The sequence below is a fragment of the Orycteropus afer genome, unplaced genomic scaffold, assembly GCF_000298275.1.
Source record: "Orycteropus afer afer isolate SDZICR_OR568_19922 unplaced genomic scaffold, OryAfe1.0 scaffold00240, whole genome shotgun sequence".
Lineage (NCBI taxonomy): Eukaryota > Metazoa > Chordata > Mammalia > Tubulidentata > Orycteropodidae > Orycteropus > Orycteropus afer.
Genome location: NW_006921827.1, coordinates 3,889,995 through 3,904,178, shown reverse-complemented (window position 1 = coordinate 3,904,178; position 14,184 = coordinate 3,889,995). Strand labels below are relative to the sequence as shown.

At 38.7% G+C, this 14,184-nt stretch overlaps 1 protein-coding gene across 1 annotated transcript in view; it reads left to right on the top strand.

Annotated features, from left to right (window-relative positions):
• DMXL1 (Dmx like 1) overlaps positions 1 to 14,184 on the top strand; it is a 302,187-nt gene that overhangs the window by 135,653 nt on the left and 152,350 nt on the right. The window contains exons 8-9 of the mRNA XM_007949162.2: positions 8,337 to 8,526; positions 9,517 to 9,685. Of these exons, the coding sequence (XP_007947353.1) occupies positions 8,337 to 8,526; positions 9,517 to 9,685 (359 nt within the window). The remainder of the gene's footprint in view (positions 1 to 8,336; positions 8,527 to 9,516; positions 9,686 to 14,184) is intronic.

The following is a 14,184-nucleotide window of genomic DNA, read 5'->3' as shown; positions in this document are numbered from 1 at the left end:
CCTATTTGCTGATGATATGATCCTATACCTAGAAAACCCAAGAGACTCAGTCAAAAATCTACTGGAACTAATTGAGAGATTTAACATCATGGCAGGTTACAAGGTCAGCATCCAAAAATCAGTTGGATTCCTCTACACCAGCTGAGAGATTGCTGAAAAAGAAATGAGGAAATCAATACCATTTACAGTACCTACCAAAAAGTAAAATACCTGGGAATAAATATTACCACGGACACAAAACATCTGTACAAAGAAAACTATAAAAAGCTCCTTCTAGAAAACATAAGAGATCTACATAAAAGGAAGAACATCCCATGTTCGTGGATAGGAAGATTGAACATTGTGAAAATGTCACTTCTACCCAAAGCAATCTATACATTCAGTGCAATCCCAATCCAGATCCCATCAACATTTGTTTGAACAATTTCTCTTAGAAAGATCAGCACGAGGCCGGTCCCCATGAGGCGGAGGTCCAAGATGTCCCAAATGTCCAAACTACCATGCCACTCCATCATTTCAGACATTAACTCCTCCTCCTCCTTCCAGTAATTTCCCCAGTCTTAGGGTTCTGTATTTCGCTGTAACGCCTCACAGAACTCACAGCCACCCAAGGGTTCGTCTTACGTAGTAGTGGTGGAGGCTGGCAGGCTGGCGAGTCCAGGGTCCGTGAGTAGGTCTGGCAGATCCTCCCAACTCTCGGGGTTTGATGAACCTCGATCAGCAGATCAGATGACAGCTGCTGTCCTGAATCCAGGGGTGAGATGAGGATGATCCAAGACACAAAGCCTGAGCAAAAGGAGAGCGAATCTTCCCAGGAGATTCGTAGGTATACATTCAGGGAAGCTAAGGGTGGTGATTTGAATTTTACCCTCCTGCAAGGCAGGACTCAAGATACATTCCACCTGTGTTGCCCCAACAGAATTAACCTAAATCCCATCACAGAGTCAATTGCCAGTCATTATAGGGAATGACTACTACCAGCTGCCCAGCCAAGTTGATACCTGACTTAACTACCACAGCACCCCAAACAGGCATGGATAATGGAATTTATAGAACATCACAGAATGGAGGACAATGGCTAGAAGGGCCACATCAAGCAATTCACTGCAACATTTTTTAAGGATATGGAGAAACCAGTCACTAACTTTACATGGAGAGGAAAGAGACCCCAGATAAGCAAAGCACAATTGAAGAAGAACAGAGTAGGAAGTCTCACACTGCCAGATCTCAAAAACTACCCTGTCCCACAGTAGTCAAAACTGCTTGGTATGACAGACACATAGACCAATGGAATAGAATTGAGAACCCAGAAATAGATTCATCGACCTATGGTCAGCTGATCTTTGACAAAGGTCCGAAATCCATTAAATGGGGAAGAGAATGTTTGTTTAATAAATGATGCTGGCTAAACTGGATATCCATTTGCAGAAAAATGAAACGACACCTGTACCTCACACCATACACAAAAACTAACTCCAGATGAATCAAAGACTTAAATGTGAAACCTAAAGCTATGGAGTTCCTCAAGGAAAAAGTAGGGGCAAATTTAGGGGTCTAATATATGGCATTAATAGACTATCAAGCATAACCCAAAATACACAAACAGCAGAAGAGAAACTAGATGAATGGGACTTTCTAAAAATTAAATTTTTATATGCTTCCGAAGACTTCCCCAAAAGAGTCAAAAAAGACCCTACAGATTGGGAAAGAATGTTTGGCAATGACATACCTGACAAGGGACTTATCTCTAGAATTCACAGAAAACTCCAGCACCTTAATAACAAAGAGACAAATAATCCAATTTAAAAATGGGCAGAAAACATGAATAGACACTTCACCAAGGAGGATATTCAAGTGGCCAACAAACATATGAAGAAATGCTCATGATCATTACCCATTAGAGAGATCCAAATCAAAACAACAATGAGATACCATCTTGCCCCAGCACTAGCAGCAAAGTTCAACAAGACAGAAAATAACAGATGCTGGCGAGGATGCGGAGAGATTGTGACTCTCTTACACTGCTGGTGGGACTGTAAAATGGTACAACCAATGTGGAAAGCAGTATGGCAATTCCTTAAAATGTTGGAAATAGAAATACCATTTGATCTAGCCATTACATTACTAGGTATATATCCTAAAGAAGTGAGAGCCATGACAAGAACAGACATACGCATGCCCATGTTCATCGCAGCACTGTTTACAATAGCCAAAATAACCAAACTGTGGTACATACACACAATGGAACACTGTGCAACACTAAAGAATAATGTAGAATCTTCAAAACACCACATAACATGGATGAACTTGGAGGACATTACACTGAGTGAAAAACGTCAATCACAGAAAGACAAATATTGTATTTATCCATTATTGTAAATGCAAGGAATATTTACCGGGGTTGGGAACGGATGGTAGAGAACACTGTTAGACAGGTAGAGATAAGTATTGATTTGGGTGAAGAGAAGGGCAGTGTACCAAATTTGAGTGATTAACATTGTGGCATTGAGGAAAAGGAAGACAGAGAGAGGTACATGGGAGGTGCAGATAACAAAGATGAACCCTTTTGCACATACAGTACTGCGTTCTCAGTGAAGGCAGAAAGGGGTATACAGGTATATTGATGGGTGGGCAGGTTGAACTATTATGTATGTCTGTGCAGCTGGGAGTGTACCCAAGACCATGTATAGGGTTAGCAGACAATGGTTCTACAAGTGTATTTGTATGTTTTGTACGAATTTCTAGGGGCATAGTAGAGCTGACAAAGGACAAGGTTGTCGTCACTTCTTGGTCACAGCCAGCTACCTAGAGGGACCGAGTAGTTGAACCTATGGGCTGAGGACCATTGTCGCAGGGGACATCAAGCTCAACTGGCATAACATACTACACAAAACATTGTTCCTACTTTGGCAGGTAGTGACTAGGATCTTAAAAGCTTGCAGGTAGCCATCTAGATGCAACAATGGGTCTCTCCTCATCCAGAGCAAAGAAGAATGAAGAAAACCAAAGAAGATTCATGGAAACAATTAGTCATTGTGACCGGTATACCATTTGATCCTCAGCCTTTACAACTGTGAAACCAGAAGAACTAGAGGGTGCCCTGCTACCACTGTCAGTCACTCAGAGGGGGGAATCTGTGGAGGAGATCCTGTATAGAGAGGGAAAACAATGTGGAAGAAAACTCAAAATCATTAATAAGTAAATAAATAAATAGAGGACCAGCTTTGCTTGTCTGATAGAGCCCGGTGAAACCACAGAGACTATGGTCCCTCGCTGCCCTTCACATCTGGAATTGAGCCCAGAACTGTGGCTTCCAGCCAAATAAAAGACAGGCATAGGAGTTGAACATTTATTTGAGGTAGATATACTCCTTGGAGAGAACAATCATGGGAGAAAGAGGGGCTGTTTGTGCACAGGGAGACAGTTCAGGGGGCAGAAGTGCATGGAGGGGATGGACGCAAGAAAGAGGTGACTGTCGGGAGGAAGTGGGAGGGGAACTGTTGCATTGGGATAAATTATAGTCAATGTATGAGATAAGGTGTGTGTGAACTGCTGTATGGAAAGTGAATTTGCTCTGTAAACTTTCACCCAAATCACACAGGCACAAAAAAGATGTTGTCGTTGTTGTTGTTGTTAAGTGCCGTTGAGTCGTTTCTGACTCATAGCGACCCCATGCACAGCAGAACGAAACACTGCCCGATCCTGCGCCAGCCCCACAATCCCTGCTATACTTGAGCTCATCATTGCAGCCACCGTGTCAATCCATCTCGTTGAAGGCCTCCCCTTCTTTCGTCGACCCTCCACCCTACCAAGCGTGACATCCTTCTCCAGGGAATGGTCCCTCCTTACAACATGACCAAAATAGGTGAGACGAAGTCTGGCCATTCTTGCTTCCAAGGAGCATTCTGGCTGCACTTCCTCCAGGACAGATCTGTTAGTTCTTTTAGCAGTCCATGGTACTTTCAGCATTCTTCGCCAGCACTACAACTCAAAAGCATCAACTCTTCTTCAGTCTTCCTTATTCATTGTCCAGCTCTCACATGCATACCAGGCGATTGGAAATATCATGGCTTGTGTCAGGCGCACCTTAGTCCTCAATGAGATATCCTTGCTCCTCAGCACTTGAAACAGTTCCTTCGCAGTTGACTTTCCCAATGCTACACGTTGTCTAATGTCCTGACTGCTCCTTCCATTGGCATCGATTGTAGAACCAAGCAACGTGAATTCCTTGACAACCTCAATCTTCTCTCCATTTATTGTGATGCTGCTCATTGGTCCAGTTGTGAGGATTTTTGTTTTCTTTATATTGAGACGTAATCCATACTTCAGACTGTATTCTTCAACCTTCATCAGTAGGTGCCTTAAGTCATCCTCGCTTTCAGCAAGCAAAGTTGTATCGTCTGCATATCTCAGGTTGTTAATGATTCTTCCTCCAATCCTGATACCACGTTTTTCTTCATATAGTCCAGCTTCTCGGATTATTTGCTCAGCATATAGATTGAATAAATGTGGAGAAAGGATACAACCCTGACGCACTCCCTTCTTGATTTTAAACCATGTAGTGTCCCCTTGTTCTGTTCGAACGACAGCCTCCTGGTCAAGGTACAGATTCCTCATGAGTACAATCAAGTGCTTGGGAATTCCCATTCTTCTCAATGTTATCCATAATTTGTCATGATCCACACAATCAAATGCCTTTGCATAGTCAATAAAACACAAGTAACATCTTTCTGGTATTCCCTGCCTTGAGCCAAGATCCATCTGACAACAGCTATGATATCCCTTGTTCCACGTCCTCTTCTGAATCCGGCTTGAACCTCTGGAAGTTCTCTGTCAATATACTGCTGCAAACGTTTCTGAATTATCTTCAGTAAGATCTTATTTGCGTGCGATATTAATGATATTGTTCTGTAATTTCCACATTCTGTGGGATCACCTTTCTTTGGAATGGGCACAAATATGGATCTCTTCCAGTCAGTTGGCCAGGTAGCTGTCTTCCACATCTCTTGGCATAACTGAGTGAGTGCCTCCAGTGGGCATCTGTTTGTTGAAATATCTCAATTGGTATGCCATCAATTCCTGGAGCCTTGTTCTTCGCCAGTTCTTTCATTGCAGCTTTGACTTCTTCCTTCATTACCATTGGTTCTAGATCATATGCCACTTCTTGAAATGGATGAAGATTGATCAGTTCTTTTTGGTACAGTGACTCTGTATTCCTGCCATCTTCTCTTGATGTTTCCTGCATCATTCAATATCACAAAAAAGATAGTCTATTGTTATGTAAACTTAAGACAGGTATTGTAAGCACTTACCCATGAGATGGTTGGTTGCCTTCTGTAAGCTTATACCTTTTTTGACTATACATGATTACATTGTGTCACTGAAAAGAATATAAGATACCTATGGTGAAAACAGAAGAAAGGGGGAGGTATTGCCAGAGAAATGTCTGAAACAGATCAGGCAATTCCCTTCATGCCCTGCTCATGTTACCTGCCAGCTGTTTACAATGACTTTATATAATGGCTGGAATTCTAAGGGTAGTCACCCGGGGCCACCCTCACTCCAGAGTCAAGGATTTTTTTATGCTTCATATGCACCTTTTTTGCTTGTATTGTTGCCCTTGCCTCCATTCTTATGCCTCTCTGGTTGCTATTCTTTTAGTCTCCTGTTTTGTACTGTTCCTTTATAAGCCTTTCCATTCTATCTTTTACTAATTTGCACTATGAACCTTGAACATCCCATGTTCTTTTGCCCATCGGTGTGTTTTTGTTTTTGTTTTACTTTTAATATGATTGCTGTTGTCTGTGTATATGTAAATGCACTAGAGAGAAACTTAAGAGGGGAAGGTAAGGCATATGAGGAAGAAAGAAGGACAGGAGAAAAGAGAGGGAGAGAAAAAGAGGAGCATGTAGAAGGGATAAGGGGGAAAAGGGAGAAAGAAGGGAGGTAGAGAGGGTAGTGAAGAAGAAGGATGTAAGGAAAGGTAGAGGGAGAGAAGCAGGGGTGAGGAAAGGAAAGAGGAAGCTAACAGTAGAAAAGGGAATAAAGAGGAGCAAGGAAAGTAGGGAGAAAAATATGCCCTACTGTATTTGAGGAAGAGGATGGTTGGGTGTTAGGATGGGAAAGGAGAGGCAAGAAGAGGCTTGCGGAAGAAAGAAGTTAGAATGGTGCTAGAAAGGGAGCAAATAATCCAAGACGTTGGACTATATGAAGAAGAACGTATTTTCAGGATTGGAGGAAGAATCGTTAATAGCCTGTGATAGGCAGATGACACATAAACGTTTCAATAAACATTGCTTACTGAAAGTAAAGAAGATTTGAAGCACTTACTGATGAAGATCCAAGACTGCAGCCTTCAGTATGGGTTGCTCCTCACCATAAAACAAAAATTTTTACAACTGGACCAAGAACAACATCACAATAAATGAAGAAAATAAATGACGTTGTCAGAGATTTCATTTTGCTTAGATTAACAACCACCACCCATGGCAGCAGTAGTCAAGAAATCAGACATAGTATTTCAGTGGGCATATATGCTGCAAAAGATCTATTTAAAGTGTTAAAAAGCAAAGATGTCACTTTGAAGACAAAGGTGCACTTGACCCAAGCTATGGCATTTCTAGTAGCTTCATATGCCTCTGAAAGCTGGATAGTGAGTAAGGAAGACCATTGAAAAATTGATTCGTTTAAATTGTGGTGTTGGCAAAGAATGTTGAAAATAGCATTTGCTGCCAGAAGAAGGAACAAATCTATCTTGGAAGCAGTACAGCCAGAATGCTTCTTAGAAGTAAGAATGGCCAGATTTTGTTTCATCTAGTTTAGTCATGTTGTCAGAAGGGATCAGTCTCTAGAGACTTGGTAAAGCAGAGGGTCAGAATAATAAAAGGGCGAGGGGGAAGACCTCAATGAGATGAATTGACAGTGGCTGTAACAGTGGACTCAAGCATAGCAAAGATTATGAGGATGGTGCAGGACCAGGTAATGTTTCGTTCTATTGAACATAGGTTATAATGAGTCACAGCTGACTCAATGGCACCTCCCAACGACAGAAAGGGAGAGAGAGGCTAGATGGAGGGTGACCTGGAAAGTCTGAGAGGCAGAGAATGAAGGGGAGGGGACTGAGAGAGAGAAGCCCAGAGATGGGTTGTAGAAAAGGAGAAAAAGGTGGGTAGACTGATAAAGGTGAGAGAAGGGCAAAGCGGAAGCTGAAGGGGAGCGCAAGCAAGACAAAACATGGTGTTACTATTTCTTCTCCTCTGCTACTTGTTCTTTTTTAATCAAGTAAGTATATTTAATTAAGTGGCTACTATAGATATTTTTATTTATTTTTCTTTTTTTAATTTGTTGATTTATCTGGTAGAAGCCTTCTACTCATTGTTTTTTAATCAGATAGGTAAGTTTGAAGAAGTACCTGCTATAGGATTTTGTAATGTTTTATTCCTAAACTTTCTGAGTTACTCATTTGAAGGTAGTCTTTGCTGATATTACCCATTGGGATCTTGATGTTTATGGAGTTAATTAATAAAGTAATAATTGGCTTTGCTTTTATTTGTGGAAGTGGCAAAAAAATAATTCACTGAAAGTAAAGGGTGACTACGAAAGGAAGAGGTTAGTGCTTATTTTGTAGTGTATGTTCTATTCTTAACCTTTCTTGCTTTGAATATATGCTAGACAAGGAAAAAATAAGTAGATTGAATACTACTATACTATAGTTACTATAGTTGTTAGTGATCAGTGTGCAGATGCCTTTACAGGAAGTAAAAATGAAGCATTATGAAATAGTTCAAATATTAGCCATCCTAGCAATGTGATGGTTAAGAGTGCTACCTCAGCTACTAGGGTTGGCAGTTTGAATCCACCAGTGGCTCTGCAGGAGAAACGTGTGGCAGTTTGCTTGCATAAAAATAACAGCCTTAGAATACTTAAGAACAATTTTACTCTGTCCCATAAGGTCATTGTGAGTCAGAATCGACTCCATGGCAATAAGAATATAAATCAGAAATTTTTATTCAAAGATGTAGTTTTTCTCTTATTATCTGAGGGGTTATGACTTGATTTCAGTCTTTATTCTTTAGATATTAGAAGAAGCTTGGATTATTGAAACAAGAGCTACTAAATTCTAGATAGAAAAGAAATAGGTTGGCCAACATTTTGCTTTGATGAAATCAAATATCAATTCAGTTGTACTGTTTCTAACTGATACATTGAATATTTGTATATTGACAGTTTCTTCTTTGATACTTGAGTTGTGTGCGTTCAAAAAATTTTAGAAACATTGTAGAATTATGCAATGTCTGTTACTGTATTTTTGTCTTTAAAATCTTTTCATTCTTTAGGGCTTCTGTATGTAATGTGCTGTTGACTTGCTGCAAAGATAATGTATGTCGTCTTTGGGTAGAGACATTTTTACCAAATGATTGTTTACTGTATGGAGGTGACTACAGCCATTGGACTGAACCAGTTAATTTAGCAAATAACTTCAAGAGAAATGCTTCTAATAAAGAACGAGTTCAAAATGCTTTGGAAGTGAGTGGGTTTTTTTAGATATTCTTTCCTACAAGTTTTAAAATCTTTTGTATGTGTTTTTTTTTTTTGTAATAGTTGTTCTAATTAATATACAAAGCCATATGGATAATTGTGAAGAATAAATATGTCAAGAGAACAATTTTCAGAAAGTTTTCATTTTTTTTCCTTTAAGAAATATATACTGAGAGATTTTGTCTAAGACATAAAACTACCTATAATTATGAAGTCAGTTGAAGATAGAATAGTAATACAGATTCCTTATTGTTATTTTATTAATATTGAAAACAGCAAGTGATCTAAAAATGATTTATCTTTGAAGGCTTTGTTTAATTTTGGAGTAACTATTTTCTAAATATTGGCTCAGAACAGAATTAAATATATATATTGTGTGGTGCATGGCAACTGATAGAATGAATAGTTTTGTTTAATGATAGCTGAAAAAAGTCCTTAACTGGGAATTTAAAGACTTTGGTTGTACTTTTAGCTCTGCATCATATTAGTCAGATGACCTGGGATTCTGTATAAACTATTTTCTCGTAAGAAAGATGAGAATAATAGCACATGCACTGTTTGCCTTATCAGCTTAAATGAGATGATCTCTGTAAAAATGCTTTGTAATTTATGAAATACCATTCTAATGTATAATGGTGATATTATTCAGTTTTTAAAGGTTAGGGTAAGTAACCTGTGGGTACAATGAAAACAGTATACATAGAGATATCATTTCCACAGGCACATTATTGTAAACTTTATGTTTGTCTTTTTCTTTTAAATTCAGGAAATTAATTATAAGAAAATAAACTAAATATAATTTCATTGCAAAGTACTATGTGAAGATTAAAAGAAGGGCAGGCAGTTTTAACTTCTGACCTTATTCTTTAGGTTTCAAATTAGCTATATAAAAATTCTGAAAGATGTTTTTACATATTTATTAGATCATCTGATTTAAGATATATGTGCATCTAACACATCATTATGAAATCTATACAGGTAAATCTGAGACATTTTCGTAGAGGTCGGAGGAGATCACTTGCACTTGTAGCCCATACTGGATACCTGCCACATCAGCAGGATCCACATCATGTTCACAGGAACACTCCACTGCATGCCAATGCACTTTGCCACTTTCATATTGCTGCCAGCATCAACCCGGCCACAGGTAATAAAGCACTGTTCAAAATACGTTTTTGGAGTTCAGTAGGTTGATTTTATAACAAATAAGTTACACTTCTGGTTTTTGAATAAGTTAAGAAATTGGGAGTGACTTTTTAAATTAACTTTTCATTGTACCCACCTCCCTGGTTTCATGGAAAGAAGACTTTATGTATTTGCTTTTGAAGGTCATGATTTGGTCTTTGGTTTAGATCATTGAGATATTCACTATTCATTCAAAAGTTAAGATAGGAGCTAAGGTTTAAAATAATAGAGGTTAACACTACAAGACTATTTTATAATTATTGTAAAGTCATTAAAATAAAACCAATGTGCTTAGTATGAGATCTTTGAAGCCATTCCAGGAATAAAGCAGAAATACTTAGAAGTTATGACTGGTAGAATTAAGAACGTATCTCTGTAGTCAAATACATACTATTAGATAGACTGAAAGAACTAAAATATCTAGTTCTGTCTATGAAATTGAAGGTTAAATTTAAATCTGAATTAAAAAGATGTGCTCATCGTTTTAGGAAATATTTTCTTTGAGTATAAAACCAGTGGTCATGATTGCAGTATTTAAAATGGTACCCTGGAATATTACTTGAAAAAAAAATTAAAGTCAGTATTTGCATTTGATAGATTCCATCTGTACAGGAATCGAAAAGGAAAACTGTTCTAGCTCCTCTTCCCAGAAAATAACCACGATCGATGGGTTCTTGTATATTTTGGGATATCTTTAAGCTTAATTTAAGCATAACCTGTTTCTGTATACCACTGCATTTACAATATTCAATGCTTCAAGGAAATACAGCAATAAATATGGTCCATTTAGTTACTTGAATTTTATCCATGAAAGTGAGAAGTGCTCTGGTCATTCAAAAGTGTTGAGATACTTTTGATAGGAATGAAGGGCATTTGCTGATTTTCTTAGTTTTTATTTGATTTGAAAAGTCCTAGCTCTAAAAGACTCCACCAGCCAAGAAAAGGTAAATATGAGAAATATTGGATCTTCTTTTTAGAAAACTGAATTGGGAAAGAGTGTCATCTTTATATATAAAACAATAATGACGGTAGATAGATAGTGGGGTCATACCCAGAGATACCTCTTGAGCCAGGGGAATAATTTTGAAGACCTCTGTTGAGTAAAGGACAATATTGTGGAGTAAAGAAAGCTTGAATTCTCACTTTAATAGAAAAAGCTAAAGAATTACTAAAAACAACACAAAACAAAACAAAAAACCCTAAGTTCCAGTATGATATGTCCTTGACTAGCTTCCGAAAAGGAAAACTCTCAGACACAGACCGAAGGAACATATTATTGACAGCTATATTGATCCCTGTGGACAATTCTGTTCCCTAACTTTGGTTGATTGGAATGGTCCTTGTGGCTCTCTGCCTGTTTCTTACTCGAAGTATATTTGAGTAAGATTTGACTTCACTTATTTGCCCATCAATACAATTGCTAAAGGAGAGGAGCTTGAAAGAGCATGTCTCTTAGTTCTGGTTGTCACACCCTTTCCATGAAGATTTCTCAGAAAGTTTAGTTTAATCAAATTCTTTGAGTAAGGTCAGCAGATAGCTGACCTTGCTTACCTTTCTTGTGTATGAGGAGGGATTCTCAGCTTTATACTTTCCAACTTTAATCTGGATGCTAATGCTAATATCTTAGACATTAGTGAGCTGAGATGACTTGGTTCTCTGGCCATTTTGAATCAGGCATCCATATAATCTGCTGGGCCAGAAATGACAAATTGAAGAGGAAAGGCGTGACATTCATCGTCACAAAGAATGTTTCAAGATCTATCCTGAAGTACAGTGCTGTCATGATAGAATAATGTCCATATGCCTACAAGGAAGACCAGGTAATACTACTACTATTCAAATTTATGCACCAACCACCAAAGCCAAAGGTGAGGAAATTGAAGATTTTTACCAACTTCTGCGGTCTGAAATTGACCAAACATGCAATCAAGGTATGTTGATTATCACTGGTGATTGGAATGCAAAAGTTGACAACGAAGAATCACCAGTAGTTGGAAAGTACGGCCTTGGTGATAGAAATAGCACTGGAGATCGCATGATAGAATTTTGCAAGGCCAACAACTTATTCATTGCAAATAACTTTTTTCAACAACACAAATGATGGCTATACATGTGGCTTTGCCAGATGGAGTACACAAGAATCAAATCTACTACATCTGCAGAAAGAGGGATGGAGAAGCTCAATACTTCAGCCAAAACAAGGCCAGGAGCTAACTGTGGAACAGACCATCAGTTGCTCATACACAAGTTCAAGTTGAAGCTGAAGACAATTAAATGAAGTCCATGAGAGCCAAAATATGACCTTGATTATATCCCTCCTGAATTTAGAGCCCATCTAAAGAATAGATTTGATGCATTGAGCATCAGTGACTGAAAACCAGAGGAATTGTGGGATGACATCAAGAACATCATTCATTAAGAAAGCAAAAGTTCATTAAAAAGATGAGAGGAAGAAAAGACCACAATGGATGTCAGAAGAGACTCTAAAACTTGACCTTGAATGGAGAGTAGCTAAAGCAAATGAAAGAAATGACAAGATAAAAGAGCTGAACAGAAAATTTCAAAGAGCAGCTCCAGAAGATAAAGTCAGTTATTATAATGAAATGTGCAAAGACCTGGAGTTAGAAAACCAAAAGGGAAGAACATGGTTGGCATTTCTCAAGCTGAAAGAACTGAGGAAGAAAATTAAGCCTCAAGTTGCAATACTGAAAGATTCTATGGGTAAAATATTGAACGATGCAGGAAACATCCAAAGAAGATAGAAGGAATGCACAGAGTCCATTGTACCAAAAAAGAGTTGGTCAACATTCATCCATTTCAGAAGGTAGTATATGATCAAGAACCAATGGTACTGAAGGAAGAAGTTGAAGCTACACTGAAGGAACTGGTGAAGAACAGGACTCCAGGAATTGACAGAATGCCCATTGAGATGTTTCAACAAATGGATCCCGCCCTGGAAGCACTCACTTGTCTATGCCAAGAAAGACAGCTACCTGGCCAGCTGACTAGAAAAGATTCATATTTGTACCCACTCCAAAAATAGATGATCCCACAGAATGTGGAAATTATCAAACAGTATCATTAACATCACATGCAAGTAAAATCTTTCTGAAGATAATTAAATGGTTACAGCAGTATATTTACAGAGAACTTCCAGAAATGCAAGCTGGATTCAGAAGAGGACATAGAATGAGGGATATCGTTGCTGATGTCAGATGGATCTTAGCTGAAAGCAAAGTATACCAGAAAGATGTTTGTGTTTTATTGACTGCAAAAGCATTTGATTGCATGGATCATAACAAATTATGGATAACATTGAAAAGAATGGGAATTCCAGAACCCTTAATTGTTCTCATCAGGAACCTGTACATAGACCAAGAAGCTGTTCAAACAGAGCAAGGGGATACTGCATGGTTTAAAATCAGAATGGGATTTAACAGGGTTGTATCCTTTCCCCATACTTATTCAATCTGTATGCGGAACATATAATCTGAGAAACGACTATATGAAGAAGAACGTGGCATCAGGATTGGAGGAAGACTCATTAACAACCTGCGATATGCAGACAAAACAACTTTTCTTGATGAAAGTGAGGATGACTTGAAGCACTTACTGATGAAGATGAAAGACGTTAGTCTGCAGTATGGATTACATCTTAACATACAGAAAACGAAAATCCTCGCAACTGGACCAATAAGCAGCGTCAAAATAAAGTGAGAAAAGATAGAAGTTGTTGAAGATTTCATGTTACTTGGTTCCACAAGCAACACCAATGGAAGCAATAGCCAAGACATCAGATGATGTACTGCACTAGGCAAATCTGTTACAAAAGACCTTTCAAGTGCTGAAGAGAGGAGATGTCTCCTTGAAGACTAAGGTGCGCCTAACCCAACCCATGGTATTTTCAGTCACCTCATATGCATGTGAGAGCTGGACAGTGAATAAGGAAGACCAAAGAGTTGATGCTTTTGAATTGTGGTGTTGGAGAAGAATGCTGAGAGTACTATGGTGTGCTAAAAGGACTAACAAATCTGTCCTGGCAGAAGTGCAGCTGTAATGCTCCTTGGAAGTGAGAATGGCTAGACGACTTCTCACTTACTGATCATATTGTCAGAAGGACCATTCCCTGGAGAAGAATATCATTCTTGGTAAAGTGGAGGGTCAGCAAAGAAGGGGAAGGCCCTCAACAGGATGGATTGACACAGTAGCTGCAATGATGGGCTCCAGTATAGCAAGAATTGTGAAGGTTATGCAGGATCAGGCAGTGTTTTGTTCTGTTGTATATAGGGTTGCTATGAGTCGGAGCTGACTCAGCAGCACCTAATAACAACAGTGCTAATAAATAAGCAGTATCAACCTTAGGAGTTCTGGTAGCATAGTGCCTAAGGCACTTGACTGTTAACCAGAAGGCTGGTGGTTCAAACCCACCAGCCACTCCTTGGAAGGAAGGTTGGGCAATCT